The sequence below is a fragment of the Pseudophryne corroboree genome, chromosome 9, assembly GCF_028390025.1.
Source record: "Pseudophryne corroboree isolate aPseCor3 chromosome 9, aPseCor3.hap2, whole genome shotgun sequence".
In the NCBI taxonomy this organism is placed as follows: domain Eukaryota; kingdom Metazoa; phylum Chordata; class Amphibia; order Anura; family Myobatrachidae; genus Pseudophryne; species Pseudophryne corroboree.
In genome coordinates, this window is record NC_086452.1 from 255,395,494 (window position 1) to 255,419,882 (window position 24,389).

Sequence of the window (24,389 nt, forward strand, 5' to 3'; positions counted from 1 at the left end):
CGCATACCTGAGTATGAGTAAATAATAGAAATGGACATAAACTTCTTATGTCCATAACTATTCGCACGAGCGATTAATACGCTCCAAACCTACACCGGAATATTGCTAATTAAATACTCTTCCGATGGGTACCAAACACTGCTGTATGATTCCTGTTAGACCCTTCGTACGATGCAAAGAGGGATTCCTCAGCTCAGGGACATTCTATTTTAACCAAACTTTCAGAATCTATCAAAGGGACCATGATCTATAAACTACATTAATTGTGAACATTTGTAACGAATGAGTCGCACGCTACGACTACATACTCTTTACCGTAAATACGCATACCGTGCGAGCGGGTGCACGCAATAGCGGGTATGCGCAGTCATGGGAAAGCGCACGCATGCGCAGCATGTACCAGTGTGCGGTGCAAATATGGCAGTGTGCATAGAGACATTTTTCTGACTTTGACAACTAACACCCGCGGCCCCCCGCTCCCCCACCAGTAGCAACAACACCCACGGCACTCCCGCATGCTCCCCCACCAGTAGCACCAACACCCGCGGCCCCCCACCTGCGGCACCCACCGCATCCGCCCCCCACCCCTGCAGCCCCCTGCGGCACTCCCGCCCCCAACCGTAGCTCCCACACCTGCAGCACTCCCCAGCCGCGGCACCCCCCCGGCCCTCCCCCACCCCCATACCCACCTCTCCCCCCGCTACATCCCAGCACCCTCCACCCCACCTGCACCACCACCGCATCTGCCCCTCCTGTACCCGCCCCTCCCCCATCCGCAGCACCCCTGCTCCTGCTCCACCAACTACGGCACCCACGGCACTCCCACACCAGCCTCTCCCCCAGCCCCCCCGCCCCTCCCACACCCGCATCACCCATGCTACCAAGCCCCCACCCATGGCACCCCCGCCCCTCCCCTATGCACAGCACCCCCTCCCCTACCTGCAGAACCCCCACAACCGCACACGCAAAAGTGGCACCCTCGCACCCACCCAACCACACCACCCCTGCACCCACCCCTCCCCCCCAACACCCACCCACCTGCCCCTCCACCACCCCCAACACCACCACAGCTGGCCCTCTCCAACTGCGGTAACCACACACCCACCCCTCACCCACCTACAGCGCCCTTGGATCCCCTCCCCCATCCGCCCCTCTCCTGCCCGCGCCGCATCCGTACCCCCATCACACCCCCGCAGCCGCTACTCCCCGCAGCCGCTACTCCCCCACCCACAGCACCTCCGGACCCTCCCCCACCCCATCATCTATAGACACCTTCCCCCATTCGCGGACCTCCCCCGCCCCCAGCACCTCTGGACCACCACCCACAGCACCTCAGGACCCCCTCCCCCATCCACGGCTCCCCTGCAACCACCCACAGCATCTACATACCCCATCCCGCACCCACACCTCCCCCACCCGCAGCACTTCTACAACCCAACCCCCCCCCTGCAACCCCACCTCCCCCTACGCACCCCCACTACATCGGCCCTCCCCCACGCACAGCACCTCCAGACCCCCTCCTTTATCCACAGGCTCCCGTACCTGCCCCTCCACCACCAGCAGCATCTACAGACCCCATCCGCACCCCCTCACGCCGCCACACCCCTGCCCCTCCCCCACCCTCCGCAGCAGCACCCCCGGCCCTACCCCGACCACGGTATCCCTGCACCGGCACCCTCCCCCACCCACCGCCGTAATCCCGCACCCACCCCTCACTCATCCACAGCACCCACGGACCCCCTCCCCTGGCTACCACACATCCAGATCACCTACCCCATCCAGATCACCTACTCCACCGCAACACCCCCGCACCCACCACTCCCCCAACTACAGCACCTACCCACCCGCATTATCTACAGACACCCTCCCCATCTATGGACCTCCCACACCTGCCCCTCCCCCACCCGCAACACCTCTGGACCACCACCCGAAGCACCTCCGGACTCCCTCCCCCATCCACAGCTCGCCCGCAGCCACCCCTCCCCCATCCACAGCATCTACATCCCCCATCCGTGCCATCCCACACCTCCCCCACCCACAGCACTTCTGAAACCCATCACCTAAGCTCACCCCCCCTGCACCTCCAAACGCACCCACCTACATCGCCCCTCCCACACACACATCACCTCCATACCCCCTCTTTCATCCACATTCCCTCGCACCCACCCCTCCCCCACCAACAGCATCTACACTTCGCACCCGCCCCTCCCCGCAGCACCTCTAGACCCCCTCCCCCATCTGCGCCCCCTTTACACCTCCCCCACACACAGCACCTCTGCACCCTTTCCGCCATCCGTGCCCCTGCACCCACCCCTCCGCCTCCCGCAATACCTCTGGACCCCCTCCCACACCCACCCCTCCACCACACGTAGCACCTCGGACACCATCTGTAGCCGCTGCAAGGGATTCCCTGAATCGGGGTGATCAGAGGCACGGATAGGCACCTCACTGAACCCACCCCCTTTCCAAACCCCCCCCCCCCCCCACACACACACTGAACTTCTGTGAGTATAGTTGCTACCAATGGACATTGGATTAATAAGAAACACTAATGCTGTGGCCATTCTGTGTCTAAGCGACACTGCTACCTGTGGGCATTGTGTATAAGTGGCGCTGCTACCTGTGGCCACTGTGTGTATAAACGCAGCTACTACCTGTGGCCACTGTGTGTAGAACCAACTCTGCTACCTGTGGGCACTGTGTGTATAAGCGGCTCTGCTACCTGTGCCCATTATGTGTATTAGCGGCTCTGCTACCTGTGGGCATTGTGTATAAGTGGCGCTGCTACCTGTGACCACCGTGTGTATAAACGCAGCTACTACCTGTGGCCATTGTGTGTAGAACCAACTCTGCTACCTGTGGGCACTGTGTGTATAAGTGGCGCTGCTACCAGTGGCCATTGTGTGTATAAGCAACACTGCTACCTGTGGCCATTGTGTATAAGTGGCGCTGCTACCTGTGGCCATTGTGTGTACAACCAACTCTGTTACCTGTGGGTATTGTGTGTATACGCGGCTCTGCTACCTGTGTGTATTGTGTGTATACGCGGCTCTGCTACCTGTGTCCATTTTGTGTATAAGCGCCTCTGCTACCTGTCGTCACTGTGTGTATAAGCGCCTCTACTACCTGTGGGGGGTGGTATTCATGTGACCGCCGGTCAGCTGACCGACAGTCACATGACCTCCTCCATGAGCCTCACTATCCCGATGGTCGGCATGCCGACCAACAGGGACTATTTCCACTCGTGGGTGTCCACGACACCCATACAGTGGGAATAGAACCCGTGGCGACCGCAGGTCGCCACCGAGCCCGCAGTGTGACGAGCGCAGCGCGCCCGCAAGGGGCTTGCTGCACTCGCCCCTCCCCCGACGTGATCCCGGTGTCGGTATGCTTCCGGGATCCCGGCTTCGGTAAGGTACTACACCCCCTGTGGGCACTGTGTATATAAGCGCCTCTGCTACCTGTGGGTATTGTGTGTATAAGCGCCTCTGCTACCTGTGGCCATTGTGTGTATAAGCGCCTCTGCTACCTGCGGGTATTGTGTGTATAAGCGACTCTGCTGCCTGTGGGCACTGTGTGTATAAGTGCCTCTGCTGCCTGTGGGTATTGTGTGTATAAGCGGCTCTGCTGCCTGTGGGTATTGTGTGTATAAGCGGCTCTGCTACCTGTGGCCATTGTGTGTGTATAAGCGCCTCTGCTGCCTGTGGGTATTGTGTGTATAAGCGGCTCTGCTGCCTGTGGGTATTGTGTGTATAAGCGACTCTGCTACCTGTGGCCATTGTGTGTATAAGTGGCTCTGCTACCTGCGGGTATTGTGTGTATAAGCGACTCTGCTGCCTGTGGGCACTGTGTGTATAAGCGCCTCTGCTACCTGCGGGTATTGTGTGTATAAGCGGCTCTGCTACCTGTGGCCACAGCACTTTGGTGTCTTATCTACAGTGCATTGCTGTTACTCATCTGGTACTTCATGATGCAGACACTAGCAGTATAAACTACACTATGATATTCATTGTGCCCTGCGGCCACTCTGCACGCCCTCACAAAGGGCTACGCCCCCTTGACAATCGCACGCCCTTCCCCCTTGCAATATTTACCCACTGGCATAAAAAAAAAATTCTCGCAACGGTATTTTCTCTCTAACACCTTCCCTCTCTTTATCCTCTACCTACCACACTGACTCTCCCTATCCTTTACCGATCGCACAGCATTTCTGTACATTCCCTCCCCCCTGACATCTCTCTATCTTTTCTCAACCGGACACCATTTCTGTATGCCCTCTATACTGCCCTGAATTTCTGGATCTATTATCTACCGGGCTGCGTATGTTTAAAGGCCTGCAGGGGTTAACGGGGCGTAGCCCCTAACGACGGTGTGAAGAGCGCCCGTAGGGCGCGATGAATCACCTAGTAGGGTTATATTCAATAAGAGTCGGGTCCATTCCGACATGCAGTTGTCGGAATGGACCCGACAACCCCTATTCAATGGACGGCCAAATCCGACTGACGAATTTGGCCGTACACAGGTCCTGTGCTGCCGCTGCTGTCAGTGGTGCAGATGGCGGCGGGCGGGACGGCGGCAGGGGGAGCAAGCTGCAGGGAACATGTCTGCGGCGGGGGGAGCAGAGATCGGCGGCAAGCGGCTTTAGCTGGCTGCGGGGGGACATGTCTGCGGCGGCGTGGGGAGGCGCTGCAGGGATAGAGGTGCCTGGCTGGGGGACGGCCAGGCACCTCTCTCCCTGCAGCATCTCCCCCCGCCGCCGCAGACATGTCCCCCCGCAGCCTGCTCTTCCCGCCGGCCGCCGATCTCTGCTCCCCCTGCCGCCCGCAGAACCACTAGTCTCCTCTTCTCAATCCGACTTTTTTGAAAGTCGGATTGAGATTGTCGGAAACGGGGCTAAAACCTGTCCGGTTTGGCCCCGCTTCCGACAATGCACGCTGATCGACGGCTGAAGCCGCCAATCAGCAAGCATTCCGACAGCATTCTGACAAGTCGGGTTTCCCAACTTGTTGGAATAAACGGGGCACTAATGAATAGGTCGGAACCCCTTCCGACCTAAAACTGTCGGAAGCTGCCGTCTTTCTGACAAGACGGCAGCTTCCGACAGTTATTGAATATACCCCATAGTGTCCATCATCTATACTTATATAGGCATCATAATTAAGTTTTAGGGAATAGAACGTTGTCTAGATGCTAAATTCGCCTGTCTGTTATTAGTCTATTATTTCGGGGATTTGTAGTTCGATTTTGTTTTCAATTTGTTTTTGATTTTCAATTTGAATGTTCGTAAATCAGGGAATCCTGTGTTTGTCTATGTGAAAGCACGAATGTTTTGTCGATATTCGATTTCTAGTAGGATTTGGTTTTATATTCAGTTTTGCATTAGGACATCACCAAAATCCCAAATCAAACATCATTGTCAGGCCCTGACAAAGCAGCCTCTGTGAAACGTGCGTTGGTGTTTTTTCAGAGACTGACGCGTGCTATGAAATACCACTGCTAACATAATAATAATGTTGTATATTGCTGTTGTACTGTGAAATTGCTGGTTCGGTTCGTGCATTGCTGTGTGAGGATTAGGGCGGTGAGAGCGCCAGTGTCATCTCCAGCCACACGCATCGGCTGTCCCGGGGGTGGATGTAGGTAGCACACATGCAAACGGAATCAGCCAGCAACATACATCGGGCTGGAGGAGCTGCTGTATGCGATTCAGACCACACACACTAATACACTATAAAAAGTGTGGATCTGATTACCCACATCCACTAAGTATATACATGTGCATATGGTATATCTGACAATACATTTATGTGTAAATTAGCAGGCACATGAAATAGAGGACGCTGAGACATTAATCTAATACCCGGTTTATTAGGATCGGAGTAATGAACACGCCGCGCTACTCATAGTGGATAGAAGGTGTTATTGTTTAACTGCTTATCACAGATCCATAATTTGTGAACCCACACAAGGGGTTGGATTTATCATTGGTGTGGAGTTCCTAGCGATTGCAGAACCCCGGCACAATGAACATCTAGCAGCATACATAAGCTGACTCTGAGTAGAACAGGTAGGTACGGGTTAAAGGACCAGCTGGTGATATTCAGTAGATATTCATAATATGAAGTGAAATTCACCTATTAAGAGTGTGGATTCGGCTACCCGCACCTATCTACAAATAATCATAAATGCACACACTGCACCTTATTATATATTAATACTTCAGAAGCCATTGTTCGGAAGAGAACAAGGCAGCTTTAGAAACAGCATCAGTACAACTGCATTAATAAAGACACACACACACTGAGTTCATTACGTGTGAAAATAAATGTTACAAAATAGATGTATGTTTTTATAAACAAAGCTTTATTGAAACAAAGAGTTACATATCATCCATGATAACTGATACTCTTTAGAAAAAGTTATGTAGTAGATGTGATACTTGATACTCTTTAGAAATAGACAGTGGGAATTACTGATTAATTTCAAATAATAACATCAAGAAACCAGTAGAATCTCACAAAAATATAAGCTTTGAATAGCAGTGGGGGCTATTATGCCTTTATTATAAGATACATCTTCAACATAGCAGTGGCAGTCTCTGGTGATTAGAAATTTATTTTAACATCACCTTTTTTCAACATTTTTTCACTTACCTTATCTCCTTGATTTTAAATATTTCATATTGCTGTAAATTTAAAAAAATAATAATAAAGGATATATTTTATCTATGAATTATGTAATTGTTAGGTTCTCAGTGCACCCAGGAAACGGCTTCTTTTCCTGTGTGTTTAAGTTATGTCCTTCCAAGCTAAGGGTAGCACTCCCAAATATGAAAAATATGTGGAAGCTATACAATTAGAGTGTGAATATAAGGGAACGAGAACATCTACTGGTGCGGGAGTATCTTTTGCTCTATATTTTTATTTGCGGCCTACAGCTTTATTAGTTAATGACATGAGAGGGGAGCCTTTGATTATGCAATGTGGCACGAGACAGGGCTGTCCGCTCTCAATGCTTATTTCTCTATCGTCCTTGTGGATGCTGGGGTTCCTGAAAGGACCATGGGGAATAGCGGCTCCGCAGGAGACAGGGCACAAAAAGTAAAGCTTTCCGATCAGGTGGTGTGCACTGGCTCCTCCCCCTATGACCCTCCTCCAGACTCCAGTTAGATTTTTGTGCCCGGCCGAGAAGGGTGCAATCTAGGTGGCTCTCCTAAAGAGCTGCTTAGAGAAAGTTTAGCTTAGGTTTTTTATTTTACAGTGAGTCCTGCTGGCAACAGGATCACTGCAACGAGGGACTTAGGGGAGAAGGAGTGAACTCACCTGCGTGCAGGATGGATTGGCTTCTTGGCTACTGGACATCAGCTCCAGAGGGACGATCACAGGTACAGCCTGGATGGTCACCGGAGCCGCGCCGCCGGCCCCCTTGCAGATGCTGAAGTAAGAAGAGGTCCAGAATCGGCGGCTGAAGACTCCTGCAGTCTTCTAAAGGTAGCGCACAGCACTGCAGCTGTGCGCCATTTTCCTCTCAGCACACTTCACACGGCAGTCACTGAGGGTGCAGGGCGCTGGGAGGGGGGCGCCCTGGGAGGCAAATGAAAACCTTTTTTGGCGAAAAATACCTCACATATAGCCCCCAGAGGCTATATGGAGATATTTAACCCCTGCCAAGATTCACTAAATAGCGGGAGACGAGCCCGCCGAAAAAGGGGCGGGGCCTATCTCCTCAGCACACAGCGCCATTTTCTCTCACAGAAAGCCTGGAGAGAAGGCTCCCAGGCTCTCCCCTGCACTGCACTACAGAAACAGGGTTAAAACAGAGAGGGGGGGCACTGATTTTGGCGATATTGAGATATATATAAAGATGCTATAAGGGAAAACACTTATATAAGGTTGTCCCTATATAATTATAGCGTTTTGGTGTGTGCTGGCAAACTCTCCCTCTGTCTCCCCAAAGGGCTAGTGTGGGTCCTGTCCTCTGTCAGAGCATTCCCGGTGTGTGTGCTGTGTGTCGGTACGTGTGTGTCGACATGTATGAGGACGATGTTGGTGAGGAGGCGGAGAAATTGCCTGTAATGGTGATGTCACTCTCTAGGGAGTCGACACCGGAATGGATGGCTTATTTAGGGAATTACGTGAGAATGTCAACACGCTGCAAGGTCGGTTGACGACGTGAGACGGCCGACAAACTATTAGTACCGGTCCAGGCGTCTCAGAAACACCGTCAGGGGCGTTAAAAACGCCCATTTACCTCAGTCGGTCGAGACAGACACAGACACGGACACTGAATCCAGTGTCGACGGTGAATAAACAAACGTATTTCTCATTAGGGCCACACGTTAAGGGCAATGAAGGAGGTGTTGCATATTTCTGATACTACAAGTACCACAAAAAAAAAAAAAAAAGGGTATTATGTGGGAGTGAAAAAACTACCTGTAGTTTTTCCTGAATCAGATAAAATAAAATGAAGTGTGTGATGATGCGTGGGGTTACCCCGATAGCAAATATTGGCGTTATACCCTTTCCCGCCAGAAATTAGGGCGCGTTGGGAAACACCCCTTAGGGTGATAAGGCGCTCACACGCTTATCAAGTGGCGTTACCGTCTCCAGATACGGCCGCCCTCAAGGAGCCAGCTGATAGGAAGCTGGAAAGATATCCTAAAAAGTATATACACACATACGGTGGTTATACTGCGACCAGCGATCGCCATCAGCCTGGAGATGCAGTGCTGGGTTGGCTTGGTCGGATTCCCTGACTGAAAATATTTTATTCATATAGAGCATTTAATAGGATGCATTCTATATATATGTACGTGAGATGCACAGAGGGATATTTGCTCTCTGGCATCAAGATAAGTACGTTGTCCATATCACCCAGAAGATGTCATGGACACGACAGTGGTCAGGTGATACAGATCCCATACGGCACATGGAAGTATTGCCGTATAAAGGGAAGGAGTTAGTTGGGGTCGGTCCATCGGACCTGGGGACCACGGCAACAGCTGGGAAATCCAACCTTTTTACCCCAAGTTACATCTCAGCTGAAAAAGACACCGTCTTTTCAGCCTCAATCCTTCCTTTCCCATGAGGGCATGCAGGCAAAAGGCCAGTCATATCTGCCCAGACATAGAGGTAAGGGAAGTAGACTGCAGCAGGCAGCCCCTTCCCAGGAACAGAAGCCCTCCACCGCGTCTGCCAAGTCCTCAGCATGACGCTGGGGCCATGCAAGCGGACTCAAGGTGGGGGGGTAGTCTCAAGAGTCTCAGCGCGCAGTGGGATCACTCGCAGGTTGACCCCTAGATAGTACAAGTATTATCCCAGGGGTACAGATTGGAGAGTCGAGACATCTTCTCCTCGCAGGTTTCTGAAGTCTGCTTTACCAACGGCTCCCTCCGACAGGGAGGCAGCATTGGAAACAATTCACAAGCTGTATATCCAGCAGGTGATAAATCAAAGTACCCCTCCTACAACAAGGAAAAGGGTATTATTTTTCCACACTATATTGTGGTACTGACGCCAGACGGCTTGGTGAGACATAGTCTAAACTGAAATCTTTGAACACTTACATAAAAGGTTCAAATCGAGATGGAGTCACTCAGAGCAGTGATAGCGAACCGGAAAAAAGGGGACTATATGGTGTCCCTGGACATCAAGGATTACCTCCATGTCCAAATTTGCCCTTCTCAACAAGGGTACCTCTGGTTCGTGGTACAGAACTGTCAATATCAGTTTCAGACGATGCCGTTTGAATTATCCACGGCACCCCGGGCCTTTTACCAAGGTAATGGCCGAAAAGATGTTTCTTCAAAGAAAAAAGGCATCTAAATTATCCCTTACTTGGACGATATCCTGAAAAGGGCAAGTTCCAGAGAACAGTTGGAGGTCGGAAGAGCACTATCTAAAGTAGTTCTACGACAGCACGACTGGATTCTAAATATTCCAAGAATCGCAGCTGTTTTCCGACGATACGTCTGCTGTTCCTAGGAATGATTCTGGGCATAGTCCAGAAAAAGGTGTTCCTCCGGGAGGAAAAAGCCAAGGAGTTATTCGACCTAGTCAGAAACCTCCTAAAACCAGGCCAAGTATCAGTGCATCAATGCACAGGAGTCCTGGGAAAAATGGTGGCTTCTTACGAAGCGATTCCATTCGGCAGATCTCAGGGGATTTGCTGGACGAATGGTCCGGATCGCATTTTCAGATGCATCAGCGGATAATCCTGTCTCCAAGGACAAGGGTGTCTCTTCTGTGGGGGCTGCAGAGTGCTCATCTTTTAGAGGGCAGCACACTCAGCATTCAGGACTGTGTTCTGGGGACCACGGATACCAGCCTGAGAGGCTGGGGAGTAGTCACACAGGGAAAAAATTTCCAAGGAAGGGTGGTCAAGTCTGGAGACTTCTCTCCACATGAATATACTGGAGCTAAGGGCAATTTACAATGCTCTGAGCCTAGGAAGACTCCTGCTTCAAAGTCAACCGGTGCTGATCCAGTAGGACATCATCATGGCGGTCGCCCACGTTATCAGACGGGGCGACACAAGAAGCAGGAGGGCAATGACAGCAAGGATTCTTCGCTGGGCGGAAAATCATGTGATAACACTGTCAGCAGTGTTCATTCCGGGAGTGGGCAACTGGGAAGATTTCCTCAGCATAAATGAATTCCACCCGGAAAAGTGGAAACTTAATCTGGAAGTTTCCACATGATTGTAAACCGTTGGGAAAGACCAAAGGTGGTTATGATGGCGTCCCACCTGAAGCGCCAGGTCAAGAGACACTCAGGCAATAGCTGGGACGCTCTGGTAACACCGTCGGTGTACCAGTCGGTGTATGTGTTCCATCCTCTGCTTTTCATACCCAATGTATTGAAAATGATAGGAAGGAGAGGAGTAAGAACTATACTCGTGGCTCCGGTTTGGCCAAGAAGGACTTGGTTCCCGGAACTTCAAGAGATACTAAGAAGGGTCTTGATTCGGCAAGAACCGTGTCTGTTCCGGGACTTACCGCAGCTGCGTTGACGCCAAGGCGGGTGAACGCCGGATCCTAAGGGAAAGAGGCATTCCGGAAGAGGTCATCCCTACCCTGGTCAGAGCCAGGAAGGAGGTGACCGCACAACATTATCACCACTTAGGTGAAAATATGTGCCAGGGTGTGAGTCCAGGAAGGCTCCACGGAAGAATTTCAACTAGGTTAATTTCTACATTTCCTGCAAACAGGAGTGTCTATGGGTCTCAAATTGGGTCCATTAAGGTTCAAATTTCGGCCTGTTGATTTTCTTCCAGAAAGAAATTGGCTTCAGTTCCTGAAGTCCAGAAGTTGTTAAGGGAGTACTGCATATACAGCCCCTTTGATGTCTCCAGTGGCACTGGGCGATCTCAACGTAGTTTTGGGATTCCTAAAAAATCACATTGGTTTAAACAACTCAAATCTGTGGATTTGATATATCTCACATGGAAAATGACCATGCTGTTGGTCCTGGCCTCGGCCAGGCGAGTGTCAGAATTGGCGGCTTTATCTCACAAAGCCATATCTGATTGTCCATTCGGACAGAGCAAAGCTGCGGACTCGTCCCCAGTTTCTCCTTAAGGTGGTGTCAGCGTTTCACCTGAACCAGCTTATTGTGGTACCTGCGGCTACTAGGGACTTGGAGGACTCCAAGTTGCTGGATGTTATCAGGGCCCTGAAAATATAGTTTCCAGGTTGGCTGGAGTCAGGAAATCTGACTTGCTGTTTATCCTGTATGCACCCAACAATGCTGGGTGCTTCTGCTTCTAAGCAGTCGATTGCTCGTGGGATTGGTAGCACAATTCAACTTGCACATTCTGTGGCAGGCCTGCCACAGTCTAAATCTGTTAAGGCCCATTCCACAAGGAAGGTGGGCTCATCTTGGGCGGCTGCCCGAGGGGTCTCGGCATTACAACTTTGCCGAGCAGCTACGTGGTCGGGGGAGAACACGTTTGTAAAATTCTACAAATTTGATACCCTGGCAAAAGAGGACCTGGAGTTCTCTCATTCGGTGCTGCAGAGTCATCCGCACTCTCCCGCCCGTTTGGGAGCTTTGGTATAATCCCCATGGTCCTTTCAGGAACCCCAGCATCCACAAGGACGATAGAGAAAATAAGAATTTACTTACCGATAATTCTATTTCTCGGAGTCCGTAGTGGATGCTGGGCGCCCATCCCAAGTGCGGATTATCTGCAATACTTGTACATAGTTATTGCTAACTAAATCGGGTTATTGTTGTTGTGAGCCATCTTTTCAGAGGCTCCGCTGTTATCATACTGTTAACTGGGTTCAGATCACAGGTTGTACAGTGTGATTGGTGTGGCTGGTATGAGTCTTACCCGGGATTCAAAATTCCTCCCTTATTGTGTACGCTCGTCCGGGCACAGTACCTAACTGGAGTCTGGAGGAGGGTCATAGGGGGAGGAGCCAGTGCACACCACCTGATCGGAAAGCTTTACTTTTTGTGCCCTGTCTCCTGCGGAGCCGCTATTCCCCATGGTCCTTTCAGGAACCCCAGCATCCACTACGGACTCCGAGAAATAGAATTATCGGTAAGTAAATTCTTATTTTCTCTAACGTCCTTGAGGATGCTGGGACTCCGTAAGGACCATGGGGAATAGACGGGCTCCGCAGGAGACAGGGCACTTTAAGAAAGCTTTGGACTGTGGGTGTGCACTGGCTCCTCCCTCTATGCCCCTCCTCCAGACCTCAGTTTTACACTGTGCCCAGAGCAGGATGGGTGCACTGCAGAGAGCTCTCCTGAGTTCTCTGCCTAAAAGCATTTTTGTTTGGATTTTTTCTCTACTTTTTCTACTTTTTCACCGGGAGCACTGCTGGCAACAGGCTCCCTGCATCGAGGGACTGAGGAGAGAGGAGCAGACCTTCTTGTCTAAGATAGGCTCTGCTTCCTCGGCTACTGGACACCATTAGCTCCAGAGGGGGAGAACGCAGGTTTTTACTGGGCGTCCACCCCCGGAGCCGCGCTGCCGTTCTCCTCACAGAGCTAGAAGAACAGAAGACAGAAGTCGTCAGGCGGCAGAAGCCTTCAGCTTCACGGAGGTAACGCACAGCACTGCAGCTGTGCGTCATTGCTCCCATACACCTCACACGCTCCGGTCACTGTAAGGGTGCAGGGCGCAGGGGGGGGGGGCGCCCTGGGCAGCAATATAAACACCTCTTATGGCATAAGACAATATACATGTACAGATGGGCACTGTACATGTATATAAAAGAGCCCCCGCCATATTTTTGTAAGTTTGAGCGGGACAGAAGCCCGCCGCCGAGGGGGCGGGGCTTCTCCCTCAGCACTCACCAGCGCCATTTTCTCTCCACAGCACCGCTGAGAGGAAGCTCCCGGACTCTCCCCTGCTTACACACGGTGAAGGGGTGTTTAAAAGAGAGGGGGGGGGCACATAATTGGCGGATAACATATTATCACAGCGCTGCTGGGGGAAAACATTTTGTGTTGGTCTCCAGGATTATTGCCCTGGGGTGTGTGCTGGCATACTCTCTCTGTCTCTCCAAAGGGCCTTGACAGGGATACTGTCTTCAGGAAAGGGGTTCCCTGTGTGTGTGAAGTTTGTCGGTACGCGTGTGTCGACATGTTTGACGAGGAAGGCTCGCTTAATGTGGAGGGGGAGTGCTTGAATGCCATGTTGCCGTCGGCAACGCCGACACCGGAATGGGTGGTTATGCTGAATATCTTGAATGCAAATGTTAATCTATTGCATAAAAGGTTAGACAAGGCAGAAGCTAGGGATCAGTCAGGTAGCCAGTCCATGCCTGTCCCTGTGGCGCCAGGCCCTTCGGGGTCTCAGAAGCGCACCATATCCCAGATCGATGGCACAGATACCGACACAGATACTGACTCTAGTGTCGACTATGAAGATGCAAAATTACAGCCGAAGGTGGCAAAAGGTATTCGGTACATGATTATTGCCATTAAAGAGGTTTTGCATATTACTGAAGAACCCCCGGTCCCTGACACGAGGGTACACATGTATAAAGGGAAAAAGCCTGAAGTCACCTTTCCATCCTCATTTGAACTAAGTGAATTGTGCGAAAAGGCTTGGGAATCTCCAGATAGGAGACCACAAGTTCCCAAAAGGATTCTTATGGCGTATCCTTTTCCACAAACTGATAGGATACGCTGGGAATCTTCGCCTAAAGTAGACAAGGCGCTGACATGCTTGTCCAAAAAGGTGGCACTGCCTTCTCAGGATACGGCTTCCCTCAAGGAACCTGCTGACCGCAGGCAGGAAATTACCTTGAAGCACATTTACACTCATTCAGGTATTATTGCTAGACCGGCTATGGCGTCGGCCTGGGTTTGTAGTGTGGTTGTGGCATGGGCAGATTCCTTATCTACGGAGATTGACACCTTAGATGGGGATGCTATTCAAATGACCATAGAGCATATCAGAGATGCTGCCTTGTATATGAGAGATGCTCAGAGAGACATTTGTTTATTAAGCTCCAGAATAAATGCTATGTCTATTTCTGCTAGGCGGCTCTTGTGGACCCGACAGTGGACGGGAGATGCCGATTCAAAGCGGCATATGGAGTCCTTGCCTTACAAAGGGGAGGAGTTGTTTGGAGACGGCCTCTCGGACCTTGTCTCTACGGCTACGGCTGGTAAGTCGAATTTCTTACCTTATGTCCCCCCGCAGCATACAAAAAAGGCACCTCATTATCAAATGCAGTCCTTTCGTTCCAATAAAAACAAAAAGGTACGGGGATCGTCCTTTGTTGCCAGAGGGAAAGGTAGGGGAAAGAAGCTGCACACAGCTAGTTCCCAAGAGCAAAAGTCCTCCCCTGCCTCTGCAAAGTCCACCGCATGACGCTGGGGCTTCCCGGGGGGAGGCAGATCTAGTGGGGGCTCGTCTTCGATTTTTCAGCCACGTCTGGGTTCACTCGCAGGTGGATCCCTGGGCATTAGAGATTGTTTCTCAGGGATACAGGCTGGAATTTGAAGACTTGCCTCCTCGCCGGTTTTTCAAATCTGCTCTGCCGGCTTCCCCGTCAGAGAGGGAGCTAGTGTTGGCGGCAATCCAAAAATTGTATATTCAACAGGTGATTGTCACAGTTCCTCATCTCCAGCAAGGAGAGGGATATTACTCGACCCTGTTTGTGGTTCCGAAACCGGACGGTTCGGTCAGACCCATTTTAAACCTAAAATCTCTGAACCTGTGCTTGAAGAGGTTCAAGTTCAAGATGGAATCACTCAGGGCGGTCATCGCCAGCCTGGAGGGGGGGGATTGGATGGTGTCCCTGGACATAAAGGATGCATACCTTCATGTTCCGATATTCCCCCCTCATCAGGCGTTCCTGAGATTTGCAGGGCAGGACTGTCACTACCAATTTCAGACGTTGCCGTTTGGGCTTTCCATGGTCCCGAGGATTTTCACCACGGTAATGGCGGAAATGATGGTGCTCCTGCGCAGGCAGGGGGTCACAATTATCCCATACTTGGACGATCTCCTCATAAAGGCGAGATCTCGGGAGAAGTTGCTGGACAGTGTGTCTCTGTCCATGAAGACGTTGCAGATACACGGCTGGATTCTCAATATACCGAAGTCCCAGCTAGTCCCTACAACGCGTCTGACCTTTTTGGGCCTGATTCTAGACACAGACCAGAAAAAGGTTTTTCTTCCGATCGAAATGGTTCAGGAGCTCATAGCCATGGTCAGAAACCTCTTGAAACCAAAAAAGGTTTCAGTGCATCATTGCACGCGGGTCCTGGGGAAGATGGTGGCTTCATACGAGGCCATCCCTTTCCATGCGAGGACCTTTCAATGGGACCTCTTGGACAAGTGGTCAGGGTCCCATTTACGAATGCATCAAAGGATCACCCTGTCTCCCAGAACCAGGGTATCTCTCCTGTGGTGGCTGAACAGTGCTCACCTGCTAGAGGGTCGCAGGTTCGGCATTCAGGACTGGGTCCTGGTGACCACGGACGCAAGCCTCCGAGGCTGGGGAGCAGTAACACTGGGAAGAAATTTCCAAGGTCTCTGGTCAAACCTAGAGACTTGTCTCCACATCAACGTCCTGGAGTTGAGGGCCATATACAACGCCCTGTGTCAAGCGGAGGAATTGCTTTTGAGAAAACCGGTTCTGATTCAGTCGGACAACGTCACTGCAGTGGCTCATATAAACCGGCAAGGCGGAACAAGGAGCAGAGTGGCCATGGCAGAAGAGACCAGGATTCTACGCTGGACGGAAGGCCATGTAAGCGCGCTGTCAGCGGTGTTCATCCCGGGGGTGGACAACTGGGAGGCGGACTTCCTCAGCAGGCACGACCTGCATCCGGGAGAGTGGGGACTTCATCAAGAAGTCTTCGCACAGATCACGGATCGATGGGGACTGCCTCAAATCGACATGATGGCATCCCGTCTCAACAAAAAGCTAAAGCGGTATTGCGCCAGGTCAAGGGACCCTCAGGCAGTAGCGGTAGACGCTCTGGTGACACCTTGGGTGTTCAGATCGGTCTATGTGTTTCCTCCTCTTCCTCTCATACCCAAAGTGTTGAGAATAATAAGAATGAGCAGGGTCAGAACAATCCTCATTGTTCCAGATTGGCCATGGAGGACTTGGTATCCGGAGCTGCAAGAGTTGCTCACAGAAGATCCGTGGCCTCTTCCTTTAAGGCAGGACCTGCTGCGGCAGGGGCCCTGTCTGTTCCAAGACTTACCGCGGCTGCGTTTGACGGCATGGCGGTTGAACGCCGGATCCTAGCGGAAAAAGGAATTCTGGAGGAAGTCATTCCTACCCTGATCAAGGCTAGGAAAAACGTGACGTTAAAACATTATCACCGTATATGGCGGAAATATGTTTCTTGGTGTGAGGCCAGAGCTGCTCCTACGGAGGAGTTCCATTTGGGCCGTCTGCTTCACTTCCTTCAAACAGGAGTGACTTTGGGCCTAAAATTAGGGTCCATAAAGGTCCAAATTTTGGCCTTATCCATTTTCTTTCAAAAAGAATTAGCCTCTCTTCCTGAAGTACAGACTTTTGTGAAGGGGGTGCTGCATATTCAGCCTCCCTTTGTGCCTCCGGTGGCGCCTTGGGATCTTAACGTGGTGTTACGTTTCCTCAAGTCACCTTGGTTTGAACCACTCAAAACTGTGGAGTTGAAATACCTCACGTGGAAAGTGGTCATGTTGTTGGCATTAGCTTCGGCTAGACGTGTATCAGAATTGGCGGCTTTATCACATAGCCCATACTTGGTTTTTCACGTGGATAGGGCAGAGTTGAGGACTCGTCCTCAATTTCTGCCAAAGGTGGTCTCATCTTTTCATATGAACCAACCTATTGTCGTGCCTGTGGCTACACGGGACTTGGAGGATTCCGAGTCCCTGGATGTGGTCAGGGCTTTGAAGATTTATGTGACCAGAACGGCTAGAATCAGGAAGACTGAAGCTCTGTTTGTTCTGTATGCGGCCAACAAGGTTGGCGCTCCTGCTTCAAAGCAGACTATTGCTCGCTGGATCTGTAACACGATTCAGCAGGCGCATTCTACGGCAGGATTGCAGTTACCGAAATCGGTTAAGGCCCATTCCACTAGGAAAGTGGGCTCTTCTTGGGCGGCTGCCCGAGGGGTCTCGGCATTACAGTTGTGCCGAGCAGCTACTTGGTCGGGGTCTAACACATTTGCAAAGTTCTATAAGTTTGATACCCTAGCTGAGGAGGACCTCCTGTTTGCTCAATCGGTGCTGCAGAGTCATCCGCACTCTCCCGCCCGTTTAGGAGCTTTGGTATAATCCCCATGGTCCTTACGGAGAACCAGCATCCTCAAGGACGTTAGAGAAAATAAGATTTTACTTACCGGTAAATCTATTTCTCGTAGTCCGTAGAGGATGCTGGGCGCCCGTCCCAAGTGCGGACTTCTTCTGCAAGACTTGTATATAGTTATTGCTTACATAAGGGTTATGTTATAGTTTATCGGTGGTACCGTGGCTAGGTTGTTGTTCATACTGTTAACTGGGTAGTTTATCACAAGTTATACGGTGTGATTGGTGTGGCTGGTATGGATCTCGCCCTTAGATTTACAAAAATCCTTCCTCGTACTGTCCATCTCCTCTGGGCACAGTTTCCCTAACTGAGGTCTGGAGGAGGGGCACAGAGGGAGGAGCCAGTGCACACCCAGAGTCCAAAGCTTTCTTAAAGTGCCCTATCTCCTGCGGAGCCCGTCTATTCCCCATGGTCCTTACGGAGTCCCAGCATCCTCTACGGACTACGAGAAATAGATTTATCGGTAAGTAAAATCTTATTTTTTAATTGATTAATAGACCCATCGTTTAGGATTCTTCACGCTTCTTCTGTGTTTAAGGGATAACTATAGGAGACTTAGGGTTTATGTGCTAAGCCTTGGAGAAAGATAAAGTGGACAGAGATAAAGTACCAACCAATCGGCTTCTAACTGCCACGATACAGACTGTGGTTGAAAAATGATAGTTAGGAGCTGGTTGGTTGGTACTTTATCTCTATCAAAGGCTTAGTACATAGACCCCTTAGAGGTAAAGTTATCTACCTTTGCAGATGGTGTTATGCTGTTCACTGGTAATCTTAAAAATTATCTGGCAAACATTTTATAACTTTTAAGTGAGTGGCAAAGTGTCGGGGTTTGAAGTGAATTTAATGAAATCAGTAGGGATGTACTTGGTGCCAGGGTCACTAAACTGACGTGGAATAGACGAATTTCATTGAACTGGGCAATACCCCACATTGTATTTCTAGGTATTAAACTTCTGAAGTACCCTTCGAAATTATACCATTTAAATAAAAATAAACAATTACAGCTATATCATCAGAACTGGAGAGCTGGAACCACTTGTTGCTTTCATATTATGGCAGAGCTAAATTCATTAAATTGTATGCTTTCCCATGCGTTCTTTATCTCATACAATCTTTGCTTCAATTACTTGGTAAGGTACATGTGGCTAAAATCAGTGCTTTGTTTAGGCGGTTTATATGGAAAGGCATAGACCAGTGATGGCTAACCTTGACACTCCAGCTGTTAGTGAACTACACATCCCAGCATGCCCTGCATCAGTTTTAGCATGGCCAAATAGCAAAACTGTAGCAGGGCATGCTGGGATGTGTAGTTCAACAACAGCTGAAGTGTCAAGGTTAGCCATCACTGGCATAGACTGTGCATAGCATTGTTAAAATTGCAACAGTCAAAGTGAAACGGGAGTATCAACTTTCAGTATATCCAGTCTTTCAACTGTGTAGCTTTATTGCCATGTTTACGGGATTGGTTATGTGAAATACATGCCAATTTTTTTTTAAGAAAAAACGTTTCTGCCAGAAGGCAACTTGATAACTTTCCTTCATAGATTTGAGGCTGAGATTGATCAGGAGATAAGGGACAATCCTTTGCTGTGATCGATCTGTAGCTTATAGCATGACCCATTAATTTAAATGCTCATAAGTCCTTGTTCCTAACATTTCTTGGTAATACAGGTTGAGTATCCCTTATCCAAAATGCTTGGGACCAGAGGTATTTTGGATATCGTATTTTTCCGTATTTTGGAATAATTGCATACCATAATGAGAAATCATGGTGATGGGACCCAAGTCTAAGCTCAGAATGCATTTATGTTTCATATACACCTTATACACACAGCCTGAATGTCATTTTAGCCAGTATTTTTTATAACTTTGTGCATTAAACAAAGTGTGTGTACATTCACACAATTCATTTATGTTTCTTATACACCTTATACACACAGCCTGAAGGTCATTAAATACAATATTTTTAATAACTTTGTGTATTAAACAAGGTTTGTGTACATTGAGCCATCAAAAAACAAAAGTTTCACTATCTCACTCTCCCTCAAAAAAGTCCGTATTTCGGAATATTCCGTATTTCGGATATTTGGATATGGGATACTCAACCTGTAGTAGATTTCAGCATGGGGAAGCTGCCTCTCCTTTTACGGCATTTTGGTGGGAGAGATTGGCTGTGTGGTTGACTTAACATCTTAAAAAATCAATGACCTTTACACAGGCCAGCCAGAGCTTTCCGATACTTCAGTGCTACCCGCAAATTTTTAAATGCAAAATTGTTTGTTCTGTTTTTGCATTGTTCTCAGAAACTGTTCGGTCCAGTGATATGGATTGTGTGCTGAAATATCCACCGGCTAATAGCAAAGCTATATCTTTACACTGTTAACCCATGAATCATTCCATCACTCAATGAAGTTTGAAGCAGTGGTTGCCTGACTTTCCGGCACTCACTTGTGCTTTATTACTTAAAAACTTGATAAGCTCATGCCACCTACTGCCCTCCACAATATCAAGAGATGTTCTTAAACGTATTTCACAGAGCCTACTATTCACCCCACAAACAATATTTGGTGGGTATGTCCACGTCTAGTGAGTGCCATCGTGTTGAACACCTGCCGCAGATATGCTTCATTGCTTCTGAACATGCCTATTGATAGATGGTTTTTGGTTACAGATTAGGAGGTATTTCATGAAGCACTTAGTAAATTATTTGTTTTTTTAATGCATAATGGGCAACTTTTGGAATCATTCTGGGTGGCCAAAGGGTGTAGAAAGCTATTGTTGACTATTAGTGCGGCAGCCTGTAAAACCATTTTGCATTCTGGGATCCTTCCTATTTCACCTTCCATTACTCTTTTTAACGGGAAATTACATAATGTACTTCCAAAGGATTGGTTGAAGACAACTTCAGATAAAGAGAGACTGTATTGCTACCATATTGCTACTCTTTCAGTGGATTTTCAAAAATGAATTAGAGAGTCTCTCAAGAGTACAGAATGGTATGAGACTAGAATGCTGTTAGGGAATCCTCCCATAGTACTATACTTAGACTTCCTGGGGTATTGTTGCTCCTTCAGACTCCAGGCTCCTCTTCTCTCTGGTAGAAGAGATGTTATGCTTACTGCTTGAACCAAGTATTGATTTTTACTGATCATTCTATACTCCTTCAGACTCCGGCCTCCTCTTCTCTCTGGTAGAAGAGATGTTATGCTTACTGCTTGAACCAAGTATTGATTTTTACTGATCATTCTATACTCCTTCAGACTCCGGCCTCCTCTCATCTCTGGTAGAAGAGATGTTATGCTTACTGCTTGAACCAAGTATTGATTTTTACTGATCATTCTATACTCCTTCAGACTCCGGCCTCCTCTCATCTCTGGTAGAAGAGATGTTATGCTTACTGCTTGAACCAAGTATTGATTTTTACTGATCATTCTATACTCCTTCAGACTCCGGCCTCCTCTCATCTCTGGTAGAAGAGATGTTATGCTTACTGCTTGAACCTAGTGTTGATTTTTACTGATTATTCTATACACCTTCGGACTCCAGGCTCCTCTTATCTCTGGTAGAAGAGATGTTATGCTTACTGCTTGAACCAAGTATTGATTTTTACTGATTATTCTATACACCTTCGGACTCCAGGTTCCTCTTATCTCTGGTAAAAGAGATGTTATGCTTACTGCTTGAACCAAGTATTGATTTTTACTGATTATTCTATACACCTTCGGACTCCAGGCTCCTCTTATCTCTGGTAGAAGAGATGTTATGCTTACGGCTTGTACCAAGTATTGATTTTTACTGATTATTCTATGTGCAATTGTGACATGTAATTTGGAAAAGTTTCATTCATGTTTGTTGGTGCTAATGCAAACGATTGTGAATGTGAGATTGAATTCTTATTGCTCAAACTTGAAACGGTACACTTGATATCTGTGAAGTGATATGATTCTTTAATAAAAAATTTTAAAAATAATAATAATAATTCAGAACTGGTTTACTGCATGGCATGCTTTCATTGTTTAATATACGTCCACACTTGTGAGAGTGTATCAGATAAATAGAGATGTTTTGTAACTGAAAGGTGTAAACACATATTTGAGAGCTGGGCTCTAAGACAATATTTCTCTTTACAGCTAATTTTTGCTGTAGAAAAGTCCTCACGGAAGAACAGATTGTGGAGTCTTGATGACAACGACATCACTGACAGAGTGGCACTGCAGATTTGTTCAGCTACAAGAAAGTATGTTCAATAATGAAATTTTCTTTACGTCCCCAAGGTCTAGTGCACCTCAGGTGAATGAAAAATAATCGTTATGGTAGACTTACCGTTGATAACGCTATTTCTCCTAAATCCACAGGATAACATTGGGATATGAGGTTGGCACCAAACGATCAAAGCTTTCGACCTCCCAGCATGCAATGGTCCATCCCTATATCCCCGCCTCCTGGCTCAGGAAAATCAGTTGTTTTTCCAAAGATCAAGGCAGGAGCATTATAGAGAGCCCAATTCAGGCGAGAAGAACACCCATGCACACCCTTCCATATAAGAAGGAAGAGGTTAGTGAGTGAAAGGATCCTCAAATCAGATGCGTCAGGGTGGGATACCCTTGGATCCTGTGGACTTAGGAGAAATCGCGTTAACAATGGTAAGTCTACCACAACAATTATTTCTCTGGCAGGGTCCACAGGTTATTCACAGGATAATGTTGGGATGTCCCAAAGCAGTTTAGTGGTGGGGACTCTCCTGATTGGACAAGAGAATCCTTTGCCCGAATTCAGCGTCCTGAGAGGCAAAGGTGACAAAGGCACAATGTCTAATGGATGTGTTAATGGAAGACCATGTGGCTGCCTTACATACAGTATCTGTTCTGCTGAAGCACCACGTTATGCTGCTCATAATTTACCTACCTTACGAGTAGAGCGAGCAGAGACATTAGCCGGAACAGGGAGATCAGCTTGAGAATATGCTTCTGAAATCGTCATCCGAAGCCACCTCGCTATCCTCTCTTGTGAAATCCGTAGAGAATGAAGAGAGTGTCTCTTTTTCTGATGGCACTGGTACGATCCACGTAGATCTTTAAGGCACGGAATACATCCAACGATGCATCTCCCACAGAAAAGTCCGTCCCCTGGAAGGCCGGGACTACAATTTCTTCTTTAAGGTGGAATTTAGACACCACCTTAGGAAGATACCCAGATTTGGTTCTGAGAACCGCTCTATCTGGATAAAAAAAAACAGAAAAGGAGGGCAACATAACAATGACGCTAAATCAGAAACTCTTCTAGCTGAAGCCATGGCCAGTAGAACGAGAACATTAGCTGTCAACCATTTAAGATCCACTCGTTTTAGTGGTTCAAATAGGGCAACTTTAAGGGCGTTTAGGACTAAACTTAAGTCCCAAGGCACTGGAGGAGGAACAAAAGGAGGTTGAATGTGGAGCATTCCCTGGAAAAAAGTGCGCACATCCTGTAGGTTAACAATTTTCTTTTGAAATCATACAGTCAATGCTGACACATGCACTCTCAAGGAAGCCACCCGTATACCTCTGCCCATTCCTGCCTAAAGGAATGCTAAGACTCTGGAAACTCTGAAAGACCTGGGGTAAAATTTCCAGTCCCTGCACCATTGAATATAGGCCTGCCATATTTGGTGATAAATGCGAGCTGAGGAAGGTTTCCTTGCTCTGATCATAGTTTGAATTACCTATTGTGAGAATCCTCTTGCCATCAGGATGGAAGTCTCAAGAGCCACGCCGTCAAAGACAGTCGATCCAGGTGCTTGTGATAGCAAGGACCCTGAGACAGTAGATTTTGGCGGTGAGGGAGTAGGACTGGAGCATCCATCCACATCCTTTGCAGATCTGTGTACCAATGTCTTCTGGGCCGAGCCGGAGCTATTAGTATCACAACGTTCCTTCCTTAGTTTGCCTTTCGCATCACCCTGGATAATAGGGCGATTGGTGGAAACACGTAGGCCACACGAAAGTCCCATCTCACTGCCAGAGCATCCACAAAGGTCACTTTGGGACATTTGTTCTTGACCCCTATGCAGGTACTTTGTTATTCTGATGGGACACCATGAGATCTATCTCCGGTAACCCCCACTTGTCTACCAGAGTTTGGAAAACCTCAGGACGTAAAGCCCATTCGTTTGCAAGAATGGCGTGTTGACTGAAAAAATCTGCTTCCCAGTTTAGGACTCCCGGAATAAACACAGTGGACAAGGCTGGATGATGAAGTTCTGGCCACTTTAACATGTGACTTACCTCCTTCATTGCTTTTTGGCTGCAAGTTCCTCCCTGATGGTTGGGGTACGCTACTGCCATTGCATTTTCCGAGCGGATTTGAACTGGTTTCCTCTGAAGGATGTAGTTTGCCTGAATAAGTGCCATATATATAGCCCGAAGTTCCAATATATTTATTGGCAGGCAACTTTCTTCCTTGGTCCACTGTCCCTAAAAGCAACTCCATCCTGAGACCGCTCCCCAGCCCTGAAGGCTGGTATCCGTTGTCAGAATTTCCCAATCTGATATCCAAAAGAGTCTCCCTTTGTCCAGATGGGATGTCTGTAGCCACCAGGCTAATATCCTCCTTACTTCCAGAA

General features: G+C 48.7%; 1 protein-coding gene across 8 annotated transcripts in view; it reads left to right on the forward strand.

The window, feature by feature from the left end:
• Positions 1–24,389, forward strand: part of ODR4 (odr-4 GPCR localization factor homolog) — a 370,494-nt gene that overhangs the window by 148,383 nt on the left and 197,722 nt on the right. For 7 of the 8 annotated variants that reach the window (XM_063940235.1, XM_063940234.1, XM_063940236.1 and 4 more), the window contains exon 5: positions 21,919–22,025. The exons of the other annotated variant lie outside the window; for it this stretch is intronic. In XM_063940235.1, the coding sequence (XP_063796305.1) occupies positions 21,919–22,025 (107 nt within the window). The remainder of the gene's footprint in view (positions 1–21,918; positions 22,026–24,389) is intronic. 8 annotated transcript variants of the gene reach the window in all.